General features: G+C 47.8%; 1 protein-coding gene across 2 annotated transcripts in view; it reads right to left on the reverse strand.

Annotated features, from left to right (window-relative positions):
• LOC147122953 (uncharacterized) overlaps positions 1–1,837 on the reverse strand; it is an 84,299-nt gene extending 82,462 nt beyond the window's left edge. The window contains exon 1 of one of the 2 annotated variants that reach the window (XM_085962692.1): positions 1,544–1,837. In XM_085962692.1, the coding sequence (XP_085818818.1) occupies positions 1,544–1,662 (119 nt within the window). In that variant the 5' untranslated portion in view covers positions 1,663–1,837. The remainder of the gene's footprint in view (positions 1–1,543) is intronic. The other variant, XM_085962684.1, reaches the window with a different exon arrangement.
• Positions 1,838–24,620: the final 22,783 nt, after the last annotated feature.

The following is a 24,620-nucleotide window of genomic DNA, read 5'->3' on the forward strand; positions in this document are numbered from 1 at the left end:
TCGCCCAGACCTGAACAGACTGCTACAAAATATATAACTGATTTTCAATCTGGGACCCACAGACTGAAGGGAGACTCTGAGGGGATTCCAGGTTATCAGATATCTGGGGCTGTGTTTAGAGAATTCTGTACTTGTTGATTTACAGGTATGTTGTTTCCCTTGTTGTATACTAACAAAACAGTTCCTACAATGAGAGCAATGTCTCCCTTTGGATAACTGGAACTGCAAATCCAGAAGTGTGTAAATACTTTGCAGATGGTGCCTTAAACACAAAATTAAAAACAAAACACACTAATTCCCGGACGCAGGTAAGGCTGAAAACGGCCGAAGAACCCGGTCCTGCAGATCTTAACGGCAGGACCTCATTAACATTTTGTAGCAGTGTCTCAGGCTTGGTTGCCGGCCAAATGGACAGCCTGGCTGGCAGGTGGGAGCAAACACCAACAGGAGGACGCCACAGCTGGGGACCCTTGGGGATGGTCTCCAGCAATTGGGGGGTGAGGGAGGTTGGCAATTGTGGGGGGGCAGTTCAGCAATGGGGAGGGGCGGGCAGGTCGGAAATGGGGAGGGGCGGAGGTCATCAATCGGTGGGGGGTAGGCCAGCAATCATGGGGAGGTAGAGGTCAGCAATGCGTGGTGGGGGAGGTCGGCAATCGTGGGGGAGGAGTTCGGCAAACAGGAGGGCTGGCGGTGCAGAAGAGGCTGGAGGTTGGGGCTGGTGGGTTGAAGGGCCTGGGGGGGGAGCACTCCTGCTTCTCCTGGCCCACAGGGAGTGCTGAAACAGCTACTTACCTTGGGAATCCTGCCAGATTTCCCAACCCCTGGAAAACCTGTGCAGCACCAGTTAATTTCAAATTGGGCTCCCGATTGTACTGTAGGAGCCCTAATTAAAAATGTTGATGAGTGTCCCGCCTCTCCACGACAGATACTCGGACGCCCCATACCATTTTTACGCCGGCGGGCGTGGAGGGTTGGTGTCACGCTCCCCAAACCCTCTACCACCCATCATGGGGGTGGGGGTTAATATCAAGGCTGTTAACCCGATTTTTCTCTCCGCAGATGCTGCCTGACCTGTTGAGTTTTTTTTCCAGCATTTTAGGTTTTTATTTCAGATTTCCAGCATGCGCGGTATTTTGCTTTTCAGCTAAGAGCCTGGTTAGTTTGGAGCCGGCCCCAGTAACTTTGAGTGTGAGCATACAGCTTTGTCTTGCATTTTCTTGGGTTGGAGCAGGGATAAATGCACTAGTTTTACTCGTACATTTCATTCCTAAAACAGATACATCAGCACGTAAGACTCAACAAACAACTACAATGCATCAGTTTAGGTGAAGCTGAGACTGGGCGGATTGTAAACACCACCGCAATTCAACTGAGATTCCCCTGTGGTCGGATTTACCTGGTTGCTCGTTCAGCTTTGATTTTTTTTTGTATAAATCACTAAATTGCCAGGGCAAAACAAAGTTTTTTTAAAAACAAAGCAATTTACAGTCGATCGCCCACTTTGCGATTCCACCTAGCGCCTGCAGTTAAAGGTCCTCCTTACCCGTCCTTCACCGAGCGAGTGTCCATCAGAGACATTTTCATCTTGTCGAACTCCTCCGTCTCGCAGTCCGAATCGTCGCCCAGGAGGACGTACTTTTCGTTTTTCTTGGGGTCTGGCATGGTGTTTCGGGGGCAGCGATCAGAAATTCCTCTTCCGACCGCAAATAAATCTTCAAGCAGCCGCCACTCGCACTTCCAGCAAGTCTTGCACACAGCGACTTGGGGAGGATAAACACGGGAGAGAAACTTGCCCAGTTCCCAAGCGCTGGGTGAAGTTCTGCATCAATTACCTGTGGACTCCACCCATTCGTACAGGACGGGACCTCTTCCTGCAGTCAATCAATGACTCACTGTTTTGTACAGCACAGTTGGGTGGACTGTTGCTATTTTAATGTAATGTAATAGAAATGCCTTTTATTTTCAGTGGGTCCAATGTACAGCAAGTTTTCACTTGAACTGAATAGCGCTCGTACCATAAAGGGAGAAACTTTTTTGGAATTCTTCTTTCCACTTGCAGGCTTTCAGGGCAAGAACAAGAAAATGCACCAGAGCAAATATACTTAAAAGAACTAACAGAAGATTTTTTTCTCTCCTTACCGCCGTGTTTGCACCCTAAACAAAAAGCGGAAGACAGTGGGGGTCGATTTTAACCCTACCCGCCGGGTGCAAACAAGGGGCTAAAAGAACTTAGGCAGATAGGATCCCGATGGCGTTTTAACTGGGGCCTGAGCGGGAAACGATGGCTTCCCAGCCAAGCTAAAACAAGACTGCAGCTAGAAGAGGCCCTCCAAGGTAAGTGTAAAACTTTCCTTTGTGGGGTCAGGAGGAGCAGGCATGTTCCTCCAGGCTCCACAAAGAATGTTACGGCCTACCCTGGCTCGACTTTCCCTCTTCCCTCCCGCAAGACTTTCAAAACATTCTCCCTGCTCCCGCTCCGACCATCATTTTCCAATCCTCTCTGGCTATAGGTATGGTACTGGAGGACTGCTAACATTGTACCATTGTTTAAAAGGGGAGAAAGGGATAGGCCGAGTAATTACAGGCCAGTCAGCTTAACCTCGGTGTTGGACAAATTATTGGAAAAGATTCTGAGGATTAATCAAGGACAGTCAGCATAGATTTGTTAAGGGCAGGTCATGTCTGACTAACTTGATTTAATATTTTGAGGAGGTAACAAGGAGGGTTGATCAGGGGAGCGCGTTTTTAAAAATTCATTCATGGGATGTGGGCATCGCTGGCAAGGCCAGCATTTATGGCCCATCCCTAATTGCCCTGGAGAAGGTGGTGGTGAGCCGCCTTCTTGAAACGCTGCAGTCCATGATACTCCTTTGTAGTGGTTTGGTACAACTGAGTGACTTGCTAGGCCATTTCAGAGGGCAGTTAAGAGTTAACCACATTGCTGTGGGTCTGGAGTCACATATAGGCCAGACCAGGTAAGGACGGCAGATTTCCTTTCCTAAAAGGACATTAGTGAACCAGATGGGTTCTTATGACAATCCGATAGTTCATGGTCGCCATTACTGATACTAGCTTTTTATTCCAGATTTATTTAATTAACTGAATTTAAATTCCCCATGGTGAGATATGAACTCACATCTCTGGGTCATTAGTCCAGGCCCCTGAATTACTAGTCCAGTAACATAACCACTATGCTACTGTACCCCATTTGATGCACTCTACATGGATTTTAGCAAAGTTTTTGACAAGGTCTCACATTGGCAGACTGGTCAGAAAAGCAAAAGCCCATGGGATCCAAGGGAAAGTGGCAAGTTAGATCCAAAATTGGCTCAGTGGTAGGAAGCAAGGGTTATGGTTACCGGGTGTTTTTGTGACTGGAAGGCTGTTTCCGCAGGGGTCAGTACTAGATCCCTTGTTTTTTGTGGTATATATCAATGGTTTAGACTTCAATGTAGGGGGCATGATTAAGAAGTTTGCAGATGATACAAAAATTGGCTGTGTGGTTGATAGTGAGGACAAAAGCTGTAGACTGCAGGGAGATATCAATGGACTGGTCAGGTGGGCAGAAAAGTGGCAAACGGAATTCAATCCGGAGAAGTGTGAGGTAATGTATTTGGGGAGGCCTAACAAGGCAAGGGAATACACAATAAATGGTAGGATACTGAGAAGTGCAGAGGGACCTTGGAGTGCATGTCCACAGATCCCTGAAGGTCGCAGGTCAGGTAGATAAGGTGGTTAAGAAGGCATATGGGATACTTTCCTTTATAAGCTGAGGCATAGAATATAAGAGCAGAGAGGTTATTCTTGAACTATATAAAACACTAGTTAGGCATCAGTTAAAGTACTGCGTGCAGTTCTGGTCACCACATTACAGGAAGGATGTGATTGCACTAGAGAGGGTACAGAGGATATTTACGAGGATGTTGCTAGGACTGGAGAATTTTTGCTATGAGGAATGATTGGATAAACTGGGGTTGTTTCCTTTGGAACAGAGGAGGCTGAGGGGAGACTTAATTGAGATGTATAAAATTATGAGGGGCCTAGATAGAGTGGATAGGAAGGACCTATTTCCTTTAGCAGAGAGGTCAATAACCAGGGGACATAGATTTAAAGTAATTGGTAGAAGGATTAGAGGAGAGTTGAGAATCTTTTTCACCCAAAGGGTGGAGGGGGTCTGGAACTCACTGACTGAGGGTGGTTGAGGCAGAAACTCTCATCGCATTTAAAAAGTACTTGGATATGCATTTGAAGTGCTGTAATGTGCAAGGCTATGGACCAACAGCTGGAAAGTGGGATTAGGCTGGATAGCTCTTTTTCGTCTGGCACAGACACAATGGACCGAATGGCCTCCTGTGCCACAAATGTCTATGATTAACTGCAAGCTGGCAGAGTCTGCCCAATCTTTGTCTGCTGGCAGCTGCTCTGTGCCCACTTCCCACCCATTCCAGGTGAGAAGTCGACCAGCGGCATTGAGGCTGGCAGTTAAAACACCTTGGACCTGCAAGTGCCAGCCCGAAACCTGCTGGGGGTTAAAAACGACCCCAGGGTGGGGGAGAAATTCAACTCTCAACCACCTGTCTTTCACCTGAAAAAGAGGGAAGAGCAACTTGGCTACCTCTTTGATGCCCAAAGCCAGCCTTATGCAATTTTCAGTAAATAGGAGTGTGGCTGCTTAAGTATGAAAGTTGGGATCCGAGCCAGTTTCAGGCAGGTGGGCTACTCGCCCATTTACAGGCCCAGCTGCATACTGGATCAGAAATGTGGCCGAATTGCTCCCCGCCACCCCACCCTCCCAATCCCAAATTTTTAACTGCTGGTGAAAAACAAGTGGCTGAGTTAAATTTCTCCCCTCTGGTGTCACCCCTAGACCCACCTATTAGACCAGCAAAATAAGTACTACTTGCACATAGAAACATGGAAGATAGGAGCAGGAGCAGGAGTAGGCCATTCGGCCCCTCGAGCCTGCTCCGCCATTCAGTGAGATCATGGATGATCATCCAAATTAAGTACCCTGTCCCTGCTTTCTCCCCATATCCCTTGATCCCTTTAGCCTTGAGATTCGGGCGGTTCTTAAAGCAGTGCAAGCCACATTGGAACTGACTTATGATCAAACACATTTGTGCCGGTTATTACATGTCTGTCGGAGTGGGCAACACCCTCATCTGAATTACTACTCCACCTTCTGCAAATGCATTTTTTTTTTGCCCAGGGTGTGAAGAACTAACTAGATAAACTGATCGGTGGAATTTAAAGTGAAAGTTTGCACAAACGAAAACAGTAGCACAGACTTTCATGAACTTGAACCAGTCAACATTCTGTGTAAACATGCATTACATAGACTAATTTTTGTGGTCTATCAACAAGGCTGATTTTGCAGCGTCATAGAATCAGAGATTTAAGCACAGGAAGTCTAATCATGCCTCTCTCAGTAAATTTTAAAACATTTTGCTTTAAGTTTATATCTAACATCCCCTTAAATGTTGTAATTGATTGGGTTTCAGGGGAATAGGTACTGGTGGCAGTGAACCTTGTGGATGTGTTGCCAGTGATTTTCCGATATGCAGTGGTTCCCGTTGTCAGCGAGTACTCAACGAGTTATTCCCTACAGTCACTTGTGGCAATGCATTCCATGTATTAATTTGCATGAAAATGTTCTTTCACTTCATGCTTCTACTTCTAATTCTAAATTTACCACTCGTTACTGATTCACTAGCCAGTAGAAATAATCGTTCACTATTTACTCTCTCAAACCCTAATATAATTTTGAAAATTTTTATTAGCGATCTCAATCTTCTCTGCTTCAGTGAATACAGCTCTAGTTTTTCCAAGTCCCTCATCCAGGCTATATCCTAACTTCCCTCGTATTCTCGTAGTGAATTTGCACTGCACTTTACCATGGCTCCAATATCCTTTCTAGAATAGAGTGCTCTGGGCCAACTCAAGCCCATTATTACTTGCACAATTGAGGTTTATAAGTATATAAAACATGATACACAATAAAAATAATCACCATTGACAGTACAATCACATATGCATGAGATTATATTTCAGCGTTCCTCATACAAAACAAGGGAAATAATTCTAGGAAGGGCCCACCGTATGTGACTGTGCATCGAGATGATACAGTACTCAGTCTCAGCCACAGTATAGATATCCATCCACTCGTCATAAAAGCCTGATAAGATTGACACAGTAAACTGATTTCTTGAGCTTCTGCCAACAAAAAAAAAAAAACCGCGGAGAACTCAGCCGCAGCCGGGGGAAAGGACCGGACTGCAAGAGGGGCTGGAAGGCACGATTTGAGAACCGCTGGGGAGGGCGAACGCAGCAATACAGCAATCGCCATTACAGCCTCTGTCAGTCTTTCCCCAAACTGACAGTATTTCGCTAGCTTACGCAGTTCAATTAAATACTCCGCGTTGCTTTCCTCTTTCAGTTGCGTTCTCGCATAAAATTTAAATCGTTCCGCTAACATCAGCGGTGTGGGGTTCAAATGATTTCTCAGGACAGCAACAATATTAGCGAAAGCCTGATCCGCCGGTTTAGCTGGTGATAGAAGATGCTTCAATAGCCCGTATGTCTTCGCACCCATTGAGTTTAGTAAGGTTAGTGCTTCTCCTTATGGTATTGGAGCAGTACTCTCACACAAGTTGCCAAATGGCTTGGAAAGGCCAGTCGCATTTGCATCCAGATCATTGACCTCCGCTGAGCGCAACTATGCTCAGATAGATAGGGAGGCTCTCAACCTTGTGTGGGGAGTAAAGAAGTTTAATCATCACCTGCAGGGCCAGAAGTTTACACTGCTGACAGACCACCAGCCGTTGGTATCCATTTTTAACCCTAAGAAGGGTGTTTCGGTGATGACAGCACAGAGGCTCCAGAGATGGTCCCTTTTCCTAGGGGCACATCAATATCAGATAGAATTCAAAGGTACAAAGCAGCATGGTAATGCTGATGGGCTGTCGCGCCTGCCACTACCTACTGAGGAGGAGGCACCAACGGTTGACCCGGTGGAGTTATTTCACTCGACCATCATCGAATGTTTACCTGTCACCAATGCAAATATTGAAAGGGAGACTAGGAATGACCCGACACTGTCCCGGGTCTACGAATTGACAGTAAAGGGACGGCCAGCCCATGGTGATCCACTGTTACCGGCATTCTCAGCAAGACGAGAACAGCTGTCCATCTGTCAGGGAACATTGATGTATGGAACAAGGGTGATTATCCCTCCTAATTTAAGAGAGAGAGTTCTAAAAGAACTACATGAGGGTCATCTGGGGGGAGTCAAGATGAAAAGCCTTGCTAGGGCTTATGTGTGGTGGCCGGGTATCGACCAACAGATAGAGGATCTGACGAAAAGCTGCTCAGGGTGCCAAAAAGTCCAAAATGCACCTCCAATTGCACCGCTGCATCCATGGGAATGGCCTTCAACCCCATGGCAACGTGTACATATTGACTTTGCTGGTCCATTCATGGACTCCATGTTTTTAATTGCGGTGGACGCATATTCCAAATGGCCAGAAGTGATTAAAATGACTACCACTACCTCGGAGAAGACGATCGCGGTGCTAAGAATGATATTTGCAAGAAATGGATTGCCAGAGCAAATATGTTCAGACAACGGACCACAGTTCGTGTCAGAGGAATTCCAGAAATTCCTGAAGAAGAATGGGGTGAAACATTATACCTCTGCCCCATATCATCCAGCTACGAATGGGCTGGCCGAGAGGTTTGTACAGACGTTCAAAAAGGCAATAAAGGCCATGAGCGAAGATCAGATTCCACTGCAACACAAGGTGGACAATTTCCTACTGGCATATCGAAACGCCACCCATGCAACAACAAACCAAAGTCCTGCCATGATGTTCTATAACAGGAGGTTGCGGTCCAGGTTGGACTTGTTAAAACCAAATGTGCGGAGGGAAGTCGAAAACAAACAGTTCCAGCATATCAATAACAAGCCCACTCGGAGTTTTGAAATAGGACAACCGGTGTTAGCCAGGGACTATAAAAATGAGAAATGGCAATCTGGAACAATTCGGGCCAGACAAGGACCCCTGATGTACACGGTAGATGTTGGTGAAAACGTAATGCGACGTCATGCTGACCAACTGGTGGGATCGAGAACAAGGGTCGAGCCCATGGTTACGACAGAGACAACCATGGAGGAAGTTAGTGAACCTGAAGCATCTACCTCAGAAGTGAATATACCTGATGATGATGTCCTATCCATAGGGATCAACTAGATGAGTCACCCCAGCAACGAGAACCAGAGACCCCTGAAAGGCGTTATCCGTCTCGGATCAGGAGGCCTCCTCAGAGACTGAATCTGTGAACTGCTTTTACATGAAGTTGTGTATATATGTTATTATGTTATGTTAAATGGGGAATATATATTGTTAAGCTAAAAAGGGAGGATTGTGGTGTATGTAACCGTTCCACCTTTAAGAGAACTATTTTAAGAGATGCACTACTTTATCTTGGCTGCTGTATACTGTAATACCGGTGGTGACCACACCGGTATATAAGTGCTGTGTAAGGATTTATTGGGCAGTTCAGCCTGACCTTCGACTAAGTAAAGACCTGTTGAATTTATTCTTGTGGCCTGTGTGCAGTGATTCTTATTAACAATAATTAGAACACACAGACTTAACATCCTCCAAGAACCCGGGAGCCAAAAATCCTCAGCAGCTGCATCCCTGTATAAATGCCAGGATGCATTTGCCAGGAAGATCTGCTGCTGACCCCTGACCTCTCTGGGGGCAGGAGCAGGTTCCCTCATCTGTATCCCAATTGGTGGGTGTTCATGCCACCAAGGGTGCATCTAAGACAGCCATCTGTCCTCAGAAGTTGGAAAATTGACTAATTATTGCTAGGTCCAGGAGTTGTTAGCACCTCCCCCTGAAAGAAAGCCAAAGCGTACCCATCTGGCCCTTCTGTAGGGAGGTCAAATTTGAAAAAATATTTAAAGCTTTTAACCTTTTTCTCTTTAAACCACTTTAAAGTTCTCCGGAGTATCCAACATTTTCCCTCCCTGCCTAACAAAGAGTTTCATATTCATTCAGGAGAGCTGCCACAATTCTCTTAAAAGATTTATTTTTATCACCAGAGAAAGCCAGTCCTCTGACTCAGTGGGGGAAGAATTGTTCAGTGATTAAGTGAAATGCTTTTTGCCAGTTCTAATGCCATAGGTAAAGCATATACAATGGAGAGCAGTGGTTTCATAGGAAATAAACCACAATAATGTCAGGTTGAGTAACTGAAACACACCCAAGCATGAGTTCACTCAAATCCTGATTTATTAAGTTGTTTATCTAAATAAACTACTGCTTCCTGCTCATTTATCACACATGTGCTATACAAGTTTTAACAATAGTATGATTTTCATTTTATGTTTTGTTTAGTTGAATCATTGTTGCTTAGGAACATAAGAACAGGAGTAGGACATTTAGCCCCTCGAACTAGCAACAATCTATCAATCTCAGATTTAAAATTATTAATTGAGCTAGCATCTATTGCTTTTTGTGGGAGAAAATTCCATACTTAACCACTCTTTGTGTGAAGAAGTGTTTCCTAACTTCTCTCCTGAATGGCCTGGCTCTAATTGTAAGGTTATGTCCCCTTGTCCTTGATTCCTCTCTCACCCACCCCCAATGGAATGATTCTCTCCATCTACCCTATCAATTCCTTTCAAAATCTTAAAAACCTCAATAAAATCACTTCTTAACCTCTATATTCCAGGGAATACAAGCCTAGTTTATCTAATCTCTCCTCATAATTTAACCCTTGGCGCCATGGTAACATTCTGGTAAATCTGCACTGCTTTCAAGGTCAATGGCCCTGAAATTAGGATCGGGAGCTTGCTGCGCGTGCAAGCCCCCGATGTTCACTTACCCAGCGCGCTGACATTTTAATTCTGGCCCGCATTGCATTTCCTCTGACTGGCCCGCTTGAGGTCCTGCCGCGCTGTGCGTGCGTGACCCAGCGGCGTACTTATTGCGATGAGCCGGCTGGGATCACGTGAGCACAGGGGCAACCAATGGGAGGTTGCAAAAGTTCATTCATGAGTTTGACAGTAAGAGCTGTCAAACTCATGAAAACTCCTGGCCCCAAAACACTACTTAAACCTGAAAGAAAATTAAAAAAAACATTGCACTACTTAAATGAACCATAAAGAACTCTGAAAAACTATTTTAAACAATTTTAAAATTTGAAAAAAATGTTATATAAAAAATCGGGGCTGAAACTAAACTTACCTTACTGTAAATTCTTTAAAAATAACAAACCTGTGGAAAAAAAAATTCTCAATTGTATTAATAGACCACTTACCTGAAAAACTAAGTACTTACATGTGGTTTTTCAATGCGTAAAGACCGGAGGCCTTTACACACGCGCAACTCTAGAAAAAAAAAAGGAATTTCACTGCGCACACGCTGCCTGTGCAGTCGCGCGCATTCTGCCTCTTAACCCCTTGGGTCAGAGGACAGGAAATGCCCGTTTTCAGCGCATGCGCTGTGCATGCTGAAAACCGGCAATTCCTCCGGGCACACGCGTGAGTACCCCGTCCATACACACGCGTTGTGCCCGGAATTACTGGGCCAATATATCCTTTCTAAGTTCCAGTGCCCAGAACTGTACACAGCACTTCAGATGTGCTCTAACCAGTGCTTTGTATAGCTGTAGCAAAACTTCCTCCCTTTTATATTCTACCCCTCTAGATATAAAGTAACATTCCATGAGCTTTTTTGATTACTTTTTGTACCTGACTACTACATTTTAGTGAACTGTGTGCATAGACCCTGAAATTTCTTTGGACCTCCACTATTCCTAGCTTTTCACCATTTAAAAAATACCTGGATCTATCCTTTTTTGGTCCAAACTGGATGACCTCACACTTACCTGCGTTGAAGCCCATCTGTCACAGTTGTGCCCATAGGCTGGCAGTGTCAAAATATTTAATTCAACGCTTCCTTGAAAAACTGTTTAGCAAGTCTTTTTTTGTTTGGAGTGAGAAAGGAGCAAGAAGACACGTCTTGGCCAGGAATTTTCTCAGAGCTGCTCTCGCTCCACCACCCTAACTCCGCTGGAACTGCGATGGGAAAGCCCCAGCGAAGGTACGATGATGGAGCAAAAGCAGCTCAGAGGAAATTCCTGGTAAATGACTGGAGATTTGGGAGCGGTGACCTGCATGCCCAATCCCACGAAGTGCACGCCCATTCAGCAAGCCTCCGCACCAGGAGCAGATCCCGAGGAATCCCTTGGGATTTCTCCTGATTGACCACTGTAACTTCGGCAAAAGATCAATGGAAACACCGCTTACCTAGTGTATCCTGAGTGTCAAAGTTACGGCAGCCGATTGGGAGAAATTATGAGGAAATTCCCGGTGACAGTCTCTGAAAATTCACCTCCGGTCCCAGGTTTGATTGTTGATCTAGATGAGTTAGTTGATCTCAGCAGGAATGTGATAGGTGTAGTGTATGTGCCTTTAAGACAGAACTACTTTTACAGCTCCTGTATACTGTAGTACCGGCAGTGACCACACCTGTATATAAGCCTTGCGCATGCCTCTGTACCCCCAGTCTTGAGACTACCCTCCTCCAGTAAAGACCTGTTTATTGTTAAGTTACCGCATCCGTGTGGTTATTGAAAAACAGCATACTCTCAGAATCATGGATCTAACAGTGGCGACGAGTGTCGATTCGAATCTACCTGCAACTAAAAAAAAAGTCGAGGCCAGGAACACGGGCGTCGACCACGAGCAACCGCCCAGTCGTCCGGCAGAGAGTGAACATCGCAGGGGAGGCTTTTGAGAGCTGGGCTTGGTTCCCCAGCCAGGACGATCAGCAAGAGACTGACGACAGGTCCAGCGCAGACCCTTCCCGGACAGCGGCGGCTGGAGCCGACTGACGGCGGAGAGAAAGCCGAGCAGCGTCGACGGGGTAAGACAGAGGGTGAAGCGCACAGGGCGCAGCCGGGGGTTGAAAACCGAGCGGCGTCGAGAAAAACAAAAAAAAACAAACCGGAGAGAGAGAGGGTAAAGCAACAGCCGGGTTCAGGCCTGAGCGGCGTCGAGAAAAAAAAAAAGTAGAACGCGCAGAGCATGGCCAGGGCTCAAGGGCTGAATAGTGTCCGCGGGGAGAAGAAGGGAGAGCGCGGGAGACGCCATTGAGCCGCGGAGAAGAAGGAAGAGCGCGGGAGACGCCATTTTTAGAAGCTGCAGCGGAGAAGAAGGGCGCGCGCGGGAAAGAAGGAAAGCGCGGGAGATGCCATTTTGTGCCAGCGGAGAAGAAGGGGAAGCGCGGGAGACGCCATTTTTGACAGTTAAATCACACCCAGGGATGCCGAAGAGTGGCAGTATCTCTACGTTCGACAATGAAGTCGAAGATTGGGTGACATATGTGGAACGTATTGAGGTGTACTGCAGGGCGAATGAAGTGCCAGATGCTAGTAAAGCACTGGTTTTGTTAAATTCCATGGGTGCAAAAACTTATGGGTTACTGCGAAATCTAATAACCCCAGAGAAACCGGTGAACAAGAATTTCGAAAGCATAGTAGAAATCCTACAGGACCACTTAAACCCCACACCGCCGCTGATAGCAGAACGATTTAAGTTCCATAAAAGGAACCAACACAAAGACGAAAGCAATGCTGAGTACCTAACGGAACTGCGCAAGCTATCGAAACACTGCCAGTTTGGAGCGGGACTAGCAGATACGTTAAGGGACAAGTTTGTGTGTGGGCTACAAAGTGAAGGAACACAGAAACGGCTTCTATCAGAAAAGAATCTTACGCTGGACAAGGCTTTCAGTATGGCAGTATCACACGAAGCAGCCACAAGGGGCGCTGCAGAGATACAACGGAGACCGCAAGAATATGGCACCAATGAAATGTCCTATGGAACAGGGAAGTGCTATCGCTGCGGCAGAACAACACATGACCAGAAGGATTGTTGGTTCAAGGACCAAGTGTGCAGACAGTGTGGAAAAGCAGGACACATAGCAAGAGTCTGCAGGTCTGGGAAGAAAACCAACAGTAAGAAATGTCCACAGGAGAAGTACAAAAAGGTACACCAGGTGATGGACAGTGGTTCAGACGAACAGAAAAGTGACACAGACTCTGGAAGCAAGGAGCTGGGTTGTCTGAAACTACATAAGGTAACCAAAATGGAGGATCACCAGACTATCTGGGTTACACTCAAGATAGACAGAGTCCAAGTGAAAATGGAATTGGACACAGGATCAGCCCTAACAGTCATAAACCAAAGGGACTACAAGCGGCTATTTTCACATATACCCTTGAAAGCTACAGAGATTGTCTTGAAGACGTATACGGGGCAAAAAGTCTACCCCAAAGGAAAAATAAGGCTGAAAGTGATATATAAAGGCCAGGAAATACCTATAATGGATATATATGTATTGCCAGATGGAGGACCACCACTGCTAGGACGTGAATGGATCTGGAAGATACAATTCGATTGGCATTCCATACAGGCACTGAAGGTTGAGGCCAAAAAGGATGACGACGTCACACCTGGACAACTGTCAAAAATGCTAACTGACGCAAAAGAAGTGTTCCAGGAGGGACTCGGAACACTAAAAGGCATAAAAGCAACGATTAAAATAGAGGAAAATGCAAGCCCAAAGTTTCTTAAGGCCAGACCAGTGCCTTATGCGATCAGACCAGCTGTCGAAGCAGAGCTGGAAGGGTTGGAACGTTCAGGAGTACTGTCCAAAGTGGACTGGAGCGAGTGGGCTACACCCATCGTTCCTGTAATGAAAAGGTCGTTGAGTAATACGCCTGGGGAACCAAAGAAGGTCCGCATCTGTGGGGATTTTAAGGTGACAGTGAACCCAGTCCTTCACACGGTACAATATCCGCTTCCACGAATTGAGGATATTTTCACCTCGCCATCTGGAGGTAAACGCTTCACCAAAATTGATCTAGCCCAGGCGTACTTGCAAATGGAGGTAGAAGAAGCTTCGAAACAATACCTTACGATTAACACTCATAAAGGTCTCTATCAATACAACCGGCTGGTATTCGGAGTAGCCTCGGCTCCAGCTATCTGGCAAAGGGCAATGGATCAAGTCCTGCAAGGGATTCCAGGGACCCAGTGTTATTTGGACGACATCTTGGTCACGGGCGAAAATGACAGTGATCACCTCGCCAACTTGGAGAAGGTGCTCACCGGATCAAAGGAGTATGGGCTACGAGCTAATCGCCACAAGTGCGAGTTTTTCCAGAAGCAGATCTCGTATTGTGGCCACGTCATCGATGAAGAGGGGTTACATAAATCCCCTGACAAGATTGAGGCAGTAGTCAAGGCTCCAGCACCGGAAAATGTGTCACAACTGAGGTAGTTCCTCGGGCTGGTAAACTACTACCACAAGTTCTTACCAAATTTGTCCACGGTATTACACCCACTGAACACCCTACTGCAAACAGGGGTACCATGGAAGTGGGATGATGAACGTAGACGAGCTTTCCAGAAGTGTAAGGAATTGGTCACATCAAAAGAGGTGTTGGCCCATTTCAACCCAGCACTACCAATTCGTTTGGCATATGATGCATCACCCTATGGTATTGGAGCGGTGCTGTCGCACAAATTCCCAGACGGGTTGGAGAGGCCAGTAGCCTTTGCGTCTCGGTCACTAACCTCAGCCGAGCACAACTACGCCCAGATTGACAGGGAGGCCCTCGGCCTAGTATGGGGAGTAAAAAAATTCAACCACTATCTGCATGGGCAGAAGTTCACCTTGCTGACTGACCACCAATCACTTGTCTCCATCTTTAATCCTAAGAGGGGCGTTCCAGTGATGACTGCACAACGGTTACAAAGATGGTCCCTGTTTCTAGGGGCGAATCAATATGAAACAGAATATAAAGGCACGAAACAGCATGGGAACGCTGATGGGCTATCGCGCCTGCCACTGCCTACTGTGGAGGAAGCACCAGCAGTGGACCCTATCGAGATATTTTATTCGTCAATAATTGAACGATTGCCAGTAACGAACGCGGATATAGAGAAGGAGACCCGCAATGATCCGACGCTGTCTCGGGTATATGATTTGACGGTGAGGGGATGGCCAACACATGGCGACTCACTGTTGCCAGCATTCTCATCCAGAAGAGAACAGCTGTCAGTATGCCAGGGGACAGTGATGTGTGGATCCAGAGTGGTGATTCCACCCAAGTTAAGGGAGAGAGTGCTAAATGAGCTACATGAAGGTCATCTGGGGGGAGTGAAAATGAAAAGCCTTGCTAGGGCTTATGTGTGGTGGCCAGGAATCGATCAACAAATCAAAGACCTAACTAAGAGCTGCTTAGGATGCCAGAAGGTCCAAAATGCACCACCACATGCCCCTCTACACCCATGGGAGTGGCCCTCCTCTCCATGATAACAGGTGCATATTGATTTCGCTGGTCCATTCATGGACTCAATGTTCTTAATAGCAGTGGATGCTCATTCGAAGTGGCCTGAGGTGATAAAAATGTCCTCAACCACTACAGAGAAAACGATTGCAGTCCTACGGACCATATTTGCCAGAAACGGTTTGCCAGAGCAGATTTGCTCTGATAATGGACCACAGTTTGTGTCTGAAGAGTTTCAAAAATTTATGAGAAGGAATGGGGTAAGGCATTACACATCCGCCCCGTATCATCCAGCCACAAATGGATTGGCTGAGAGGATCGTACAAACCTTTAAGAAGGCGATAAAGGCCATGTGCAACGAGGAAATTCCACTACAGCATAAGATGGACAATTTCTTATTAGCCTACCAAAACGCGACACATGCAGTTACCAACCAGACCCCGGCCATGATGTTCTTTAACCGAAGGTTGAGATCTCGTCTGGACTTGCTCAGACCAAATGTGCGAAAAAATGTTGAGGACAAACAGTTCCAGCACATCAATGAGAAGCCGACAAGGAGCTTCAATGTAGGACAACCAGTCTTGGTCCGTGACTATCGAACAGAGAAATGGCAACCCGGAACGATATGCACAAGGCAGGGGCCATTAATGTACACAGTGGATGTCGGGGAGAACATTGTGAGATGCCACCTTGATCAGATCTTAGCGTCACAGGAACGCGTCAACCCCATGTCTCGAGTACCTGGGGATGAACCCGACATACCGGTAGCATCTACCTCAGAACCAGTAGCAGTGGAACCCGATGAACTACCCGATGAAAAGGGGTCAGAATTGCCTCTGCACCAAGAACAAGAACCTCAGGAAAGGCGCTATCCCGAAAGGGTCAGGAAGCCTCCCCAAAGACTGAATCTATAAATGGACTATTGTTGTTTAATGTACATGTTAAATTGTTAATTGTTATTTGAATATTAGGGGTACTACTAATCTAAAAGGGGAGGAATTGTAGTGTATGTGCCTTTAAGACAGAACTACTTTTACAGCTCCTGTATACTGTAGTACCGGCAGTGACCACACCTGTATATAAGCCTTGTGCATGCCTCTGTACCCCCAGCCTTGAGACTACCCTCCTCCAGTAAATACCTGTTTATTGTTAAGTTACTGCATCCGTGTGGTTATTGAAAAACAACATACTCTCAGAATCACGGATCTAACAATAGGGGTACTGCAATTGCAAATCTAGGGGTGGCGCCAACCTTAATTAGTTGCAGAAAGGCATGCAAATGCTGTTGCGCCTCCAAATTGCTGGAACCAGCTTTCAGTGAGGTATGGTGTCTGTCTATTTCATGGTTAATGCGATGTCATTCATTTTATGTACTAATTGTCCTGTTCACTATTGCCGCTCATGAGAAGTATCTGCCTAGCAATACTCAAACCCATGCTAGTCAATTGTCTATGGCCAACTCGCAACTATCCTCCTTGAAAAGAGAAGGCAAGGAGGGTCCTTTTGGGGTTGATTAGACTTCAAGATGATACACTTGGTGATAGGACATTGGAATGAGGTGATCTTTTGTGGCAGACCCAGTACTCCAATACTTGACCAAGGCAGGTCCACATTGCTCCAGTGCGCTGTCAATGATTGACCAGCCAGCCTGGCTTATTGAGGGGATCTGGAGGGTGGACCTATCAGTGGATGTTTCCACTGTGGAAAAAATATCACTAGCAAAATAACAATACACCAGAATTGAACATGTGGTAATAGACTCCTTAGTCTGGTATAATCTCTTGGTTTCTTTTTAGTTAAACTTCCAACAGAGCCCACAGGTCCAAAAATACAGTGCACTGCAGTAAACTCACTGCCAGTAATAGAACCAGAAAGTCAAATTACATTAGCAACTGTTTGCTAGGGTGAATGAATTGTAATTGTCTGGAAACAAGGTCGATTTTAACTCACCCTGCCTGATGGAAACCAGGCAGGGGAGCAGTTAAAATGGAACCATAGAATCATAGACCAGAATTTTACCGGCGCTGAGAGGACAGGATTGGAGGCGGGCCAATTGTGAAATTTGAAATGATTGGCAGCAGGTTGGGACCCCACTGTCAACCTGCCTCCACGCTAGTCTCCCAGGTGTCAGGTCTGTCAGCGCTGAATAGACCCGACACCAAGCGGTGGGGGAGGCAACTGAAATTATTAAGAGCTTGTTAACAGGCACTTAAAAACTATTTTAAGCTCACCTTTAGATTTCGCCAACGGCTTCCCCGCTGCTCGGGTATCACGTCAGTTAGGGAGGTCAGGCGTTGTGTCAACGTGGGATGATTTACTAACTTGACAGCTACAAATGGTCTATAAAAGCTCCCATTTCATAGGTGTTCACTTTCCAAGGTTAGAAGCTGTTCCTTACTGCATTCGGAAGACAGATTGAGCTTTATGCAGCTTGCAAGTGTTTGGAGCAAACTCTCTATCCAGTGTCACCTCATTAGAACAATCTCTCTCACCATTGACAGATCGCTTCTGTCATCTCAAATTCACCTGCCATCTATTCCATCAGCATTGGTGCCCTTGAAAAGATCTCAACTTGGTCCTCAAAATCTGACCATGATCAGCCCCAACATCAGCACCACCAGGCACACCAGCAGCACCAACAACAACACCAACCTTCTCCGCAATCAACTGATGCTGCACAGGACACGGTATCAGCACCCGACCACATTGCTGCCCGGGACGCCAGGGATGGCCTCACCATGGCCAGATTTACTTCACTTGATGCTGCATACCCTGACTGCCACATGATGCTCCAGGTTGGCACCACCCCACACCGACACCATAAAGCATTCCTACAATGCCCAAGCCGTTCCTTTCACATTCATCACCATTGGGGGGGGGGGTACCCTTTTGTCTCACCATTCACTACAACTCACTAAGCCACTTCCAAAGGTGCACACAAATCTCTCCAAGAACGCAACACATTAACAAAAACTTTACATGAACATAGGCGAAAGCACCCAAGTGCCTACCCTTGTGTGCTGTTAGTTGGTATGCTTGCATTAGGATGTGGGCGACTGTGAGGAGTGGCTAGTGAAATGGGGAAGTGATAATGTAGATCGAGAGGGATGGGTGGAAGTGCAAGGTAAGTTGGTGTGAGTAAGGATGTGCAGAAGTAGGATAGGGAAGGCAGAGTGATGGGGATGTGGTGAGTGGCACAGCAGGATGAGGTTGCTGCTTTAACGTGAGACTTGAGCAGAGAAGCAGTAGTGGCTTCCCTGCCAGGAAAAAGCTGCCAGGAACAGCAGCCGGGGCCTGAAGAGGCCCAGCAAGGTGAGTATTTAATTTTTTTTTTAACAGGTTTCAATGTGGCCCAGGAGGAGCAGGAGTGATCTCCCAGGATTCCCCTCCCGCTGTATTTACTTTGTGCCGGGGATTGTTCCCCTGGGTCCCTGGTGGCGACCTCCCCTCACCTGATTTTAACAAATGGGCAGCCACTTCCCAAATCGACCCCAAGATTTGACTTGAATGTACGAAAGTGTTTGAAGTGCTTGGGGTGGGGTGGTGAGGGAAAGGTGACACCCCTGCTGGAGTATTTGTCAAGTCATAGTTTAATTACAGCATTAACACAGGGCAGGGAGTGCATGGAATATGTTGTGACTCACTGAAGTGCCTCTAGGCTCTATTGAGTGTTTAGTGAAATGTAATACTGTCTTTCTACTTCTTTCCCCCTTTTTGTACCAGCTCAGAGTTCAGTACGCCATCAGGTCGGCAAGTGCTGACCTGTTCTAAATAATATGGCCTAGAAATTCAGTTGTTAGCGCCAGCCGCTAGCGCCTTAGTAGGAGGAGAAGTGGCGCGCTAAGCGGCTAGCGCCCGGGTGTTGCGCGATCTGCGCCTCTCGTGAACTTCACTCAAGATTTAGCGGCGGCGTAGAACCGCAGTGCCCACTCAGCTGCGCGCGCAGATCATGACGTCATTTCATGGTGCAACACCCTTGGTGCGCCCTGAACCGGAACTTCAGTGGCGCCGCCCTTCTTTGCGCCTGGCACCCCCAGCGACTGGTAGAGGGGAACGGTTCCCAGTCGCTGCGGGGGGCGCTATTTAAAGGGGACTCCTCCTGCATTATAAGTGGCAGCCATTTTGTGCCAATCCTGTGTGAGAGACGGATATTTGGAGAGAGACAAAGGCAGAGAGCTTTCTGCTTTGACTCAGCACTCGCACAGGTACTTCTGGCTTCAGGCCAGAGCTTTGCACTTGGATTTAACTTTCAGTGCCATAGCCTTGAGTTGCCACATATAATGGGGGCTGCAATGGGTGGAAACGTTGGCTTTCTGCATTGCATTCAAAGGGATCAGAGACGCCGTGAGAGAGTGCCAGTCATGGCCAGACAGAGAAGGGCCAACGGGCGTCGGCACAGGAGGCCTTACCCACCCAGGGTATATCGCCAGCAGTTCTCATATCTGAACATGTCTGAGGAGCAGTGTGTTCGGAGGCTGCGATTCAGAAGGGAGGTGGTCACTGAGATCTGCCACCTGCTTCGCAGAGATCTGCAGCCACAGCTGAGGAGCAGGACGCCTCTGTCGGTGGCAGTGAAGGTGACGGTGGCTCTCAACTTCTATGCCACCGGCTCCTTCCAATCCGCTACTGGGGACATTGCCAACATCTCCCAGTTCGCGGTACATTGCTGCATCCGCCAGGTGAACAATGCCCTTTTCAGAAGGAGACGTCAGTACATCTCCTTCCCCATGACCCTGGACAAGCAGCAAGAGCGTGCAATGGGATTTGGAAGAATAGCGGGCTTCCCCATGGTCCAGGGCGTAGAAATGGTCAGGCCTTGCTTCAGGGCTGCAGTGTGCAGGGCATGGCAGCCACACAAGTCGACCCTCCCCCTTTTAGAGCTGACCAACGCCAGCGTGTCTGCCTTCATTCAGAAACTCGCCGCACCTGTGCTGCGCCCGCCCTCAGTGTTAGCGCCTCGGCTCGCTGGCTTAGTGCCTTATAATAGTCGTGCATCGCCTGCTTTAGCGCAGCAGCAACCTCTTGGGGCAATGCAACTCAATATCGGCGAAGGTGGCGCTAAGTTGCGCCGGGCGCTAAATTTAGCGAACGCCCGGCTGTAGCGCCCCAAACATGGCTATACTGAATTTGTAGGCCTATATATTTTAAGTTTTAAAAAAATTGGCCGCGAAATTCAGCTCCATAGTGCCCGTTTTGCCGGCGCTACAGTTGCCGTTTTGGGTCCAAAATGGTCTCCACGTCGCACACACACACTTCTGGTGTGGGCCACGTCAGACGCCATTTTGGTGAGGTCATTAGCGCGGGTGCTGGGAGCGTGCGCCGGAAGTATGCAGAGTAGGCAGATTGTGACATCAGTCTGTGTGTAACAGTAATTTGATGCCAGGGCTGTCATTTTCGGCCTCAATGTTCCAGCTAACACCCTGTCTTAAACACGCAAACTGAACATGTGTTCAGCAGCAGGAGGAACCCCCCACCAGCACAATTTAAAGGGATCATCAACTGCTTTCAGTTAAGATGCTGATTGATTTCTACTGGCTCTTGGTGAGTTTTTAGAAGTGTTTGGTGGTTTGTTATCTTATTTGGAGTTGATGAAATCTCCAGGGAGGGGTGTGGCAGGTTACCTCAAGGCTTCTGCTCAGACCAGTTGCTCCCAGACATGCGTGCAGTAGTTTGTATCCCCCTTGGCCTGCAGCATGACAGGTAGAATGAGCAGAGGTGACACAGAGCAGGACAAGCTGCTTGAAGAGGTAGGAGGAGGAGAGGGAGAAGGGCTCTCAGCAGGAGGCCATATCCGCCCAGGGTCTTCAGGGAGCAATTCTCCTACCTCAACCTCAGTGAGGAACAGTGTATGTTTCGTCTCCACTTCACTAAGAAGGTGCTCACTGAAATCTGCCACCTATTGCAGGCAGAACTGCAGTCTCAGAGCAGGGCAAGGACGGCATTGCCAGTGGCTGTGAAGGTGAGCGTGGCCATGAATTTTTATGCGTCGGGCTCCTTCCAGGCTGGAGCAGGTGATATTTCTAACATCTCCCAATTTGCTGTGCGCTGTTGCATAAGGGAGGTCACCCTGAGGCTCTGTATGCAAAGAGCGCTGAATACATTTCATTCTCTCTTGCCAGAGAGAAGCAGGCGGAGCGAACACATGGCTTTGCCAGGATAACAGGCTTCCCATGGTGCAGGGTGCAATTGACTGCACACACGTCGCTTTGTGGGGTGCCGCATGTAAATTCAGAGATGTACCACCACCAGAAGGGATTCCACGCCCTCAATGTCCAGCTGGTTTGCGACCATACTCAGCGAATCATGCAGGTCAATGCTTGGTATCCTGGCAGCAGCCATGATGCCTTCATTCTGCAGCAGTCCGCTGTACCTTCTGCAGCAGTCCGCCGTACCATCTGCATTTGAGCCACCACGACAAACCAAAGGGTGGCTACTGGGTGACGAGGGCTATCCGCTGACCACCTGGCTCATGACTCCAGTGCGCAACCCAAGCACACGTGGGCAGGATGCATATAAAGAAAGCCATGCTGCCACATGGAATGTGATCGAGCAGACCATTGGGATGCTTAAACAATGCTTCCACTGCCTAGACTGCTCTGGAGTACTCGCCAGAGCACGTCTCAAGATTCGTTGTGGTCTGCTGCATGCTGGACAACCTCGCCATCATGAGGGCACAGCCCTTGCCATCAGGTATACAGCAAAGAGCTGAGGAGGAAGGGAGGAGGAGTCCCTTTCTGGCCGGGCAGTCCGTGATCGACTCATCCGACTGTGATACCAGTGAACGCAACCCCAATTCCCCATTCACCAACAGTCCCGCACCTTACCTTCCCGCTGTCACTGACCATCACAGCATCCTCTTGGCCACAATGTTAAAATAAAAGCCACCACAAAACAAACATTCCAAACCAAATTTATAAATCAAATCATCTAATATTACATAACAAAGTCAACTAAACAACCTTGTGCATTCCCTTCGTGCATATCTTCCATGTGCCTTTGCCTGTCCCAGTGCTCCTATGCAGTGCTACCCCAGTGGCTGCAGCATGGCTGGTGGAAGGCTGTTGACTTTCAGTGGCAGAAGGCCTTGCTGTCCTCTCTCAGGATGACAGCATTCATCCTCCCACCACTGCCACTCCTCCAGTGCCCTTGCTTTTGCCTGTCAGCCAGCCAGCCCAGACTGCTGCGCCCAAGCCGAGATGGTGCAGTCTGAAGCCGAGCCTTTTAAGCCCAGAGCTGCTCGAGGTCATCCTGCAAGGATGCTGTGTCTTCAGCATCACTGCCTGGTTCCTCTTCCACTTCTTGCTCCTTCACCACTGCCTGGCCAGGTTGCAGTACTTGGCTATCTGAAAGGAGAAAGGCACAAGGGTAGGGTTGAGGGAAGGGGGACAGGAAAGCAAGAGGTGCATGCTTACACCATCTGCAGCTTGTGAATCAGAAGAGATTGTGGGATGAGGGTCAAATGGGATGTGAAAAGGAGGATTTGATATGAGGATACCGTCATCTTCGATTGTTTCAGCCCCGCCGCTGGCTACGGGCTCAGTGATGGCCACTCCAATTATCTCCTGCACTGTCTCCTCCATGGGGGTTAAGTCATACAGGCACGCCCATCTCCCTGCAGGTAGCCCCTGCTGCCTCCGGTTATGAGCCACCTTGTCCTGCAAGGGAGAGGGAAGTGTGTCAGTGTGTGTGGTGCAATGTGTTTGGGTGATGTGGCTGTCATGGTGGAATAGCTGGAAGTGTGTGCAAGCTGTAAGAAGTGGGTGTGAATCTTGCAGCAGTGCTAAGTGTGTGAGGGCGAGGTGAAGCTATGAATGTGAGGTACGAGTTGTGATTGATAGAGGCTGTTGGTAGGTGAGTGAAGGGTGGGTAGTGAATTGAGCAGTGTCTGAGCCTAGTGGTTCCGTTGTAAGGATATGACATTTGAAGATAAATTCACTGACCTTGACCACTCGTCATTAAACCTCTTGCGGCACTGCATCCAGGTCCTCGGGGCTACACTGCTGGCATTGACCGTGACAGCTATCTGCTCCCATTGCCTTCTCACAGGTTGTCTGGAGGGCCTCCTGGCCCCCTGTGGATAGAGGACCTATCTTCTCCTGTGCACCTCCCGCACCAAGGCCCCCATTGCTGCATCAGAAAATCTTGGAGCCCGCTCTCTGCCCTTTTGCGCCATTAGTACATCTTCTTCTTCCTCACACTATCTTCCCCAGCCACTTCCAGCACCTGCAGCAGCCAGAATGCACCACCCCATTAAGAGGTGCAGGCTGGCTTTAAGTGGTGCTAGCCTCGCACGAAGTTGGGCACCCTGCTGAGGCGTGCAGCCACTCAACAGCCCATTCAGTGCTGGACTGCACGCTATTATCATTTCAATTAGCAGGTAGCACAAAGTTTACCTGCTGCCTGCATTGGAGTCAACGGGCACAGGATAATCGAGCATCAGGATACCCGCAACCATTTTCAGGGGCTATCAAATTTAGCGCCCATTGTCTTTTTGCCCTCATTTTAGTTTTGTTTTTCCACAATTTGATTCTCTTCCTGGACCTTGCACTATACTCAGAAAGATTAGTCAACTTGCCCAATATCTCTCACAAGGACATTCTTGATGGACAACAGTGGGTCTGATAGTGGGCAGTCATCTAAATCTTCTTCCCTTCCTACACTGTTCCAGGAAACATGATATCAGGAACTAGTCATGTAGGTAATCATGAATGTGACTTTGTACCTTACCACTTTTTAGCACAGAACAGTGATAAACAGTCTAGAAACTAATACCTGTGCAACTAATACACGTGCAAAAGGGTACTAGGACATTCCTTGTTACAGGATTATAATATATCTATATATATAAAGCGGCTCTTCTGTCTGTCTGTCTGTCTGTCTGTCCGCCTGGTCTCTATACGTTTGGAAGTTACAGAGCGTACTGACGCGCGCGTCACCTCAAAAGAAAGCTTGCGATTCCGGACCGGTCATAGGCGTATTTACGTTTCGGCCGGACAAAAATCCCGCCCGCGGTATCCCAAAAACGTTCAGCGTTCCGCTCATTAGCATCTCATTAGCAACCGTGCGACGTCGAGGTCTTCCTACAGTTGAGTGTCGAGTGACTCGACGATTGACCAATCCTACGCTTCGGTGACCTGACCGGTCGACCAATCGGTGCGTGTGTGGGCGGGCCTTATCCTTCTGAACCGAGGTGAGTGGCCGCCATCTTGATTTTCCACGATTTTTTCCCCCACACTTTCTGTGTG

The sequence above is a fragment of the Somniosus microcephalus genome, chromosome 2, assembly GCF_052327205.1.
Source record: "Somniosus microcephalus isolate GS21.2 chromosome 2, FLI_Smic_1.0, whole genome shotgun sequence".
Lineage (NCBI taxonomy): Eukaryota > Metazoa > Chordata > Chondrichthyes > Squaliformes > Somniosidae > Somniosus > Somniosus microcephalus.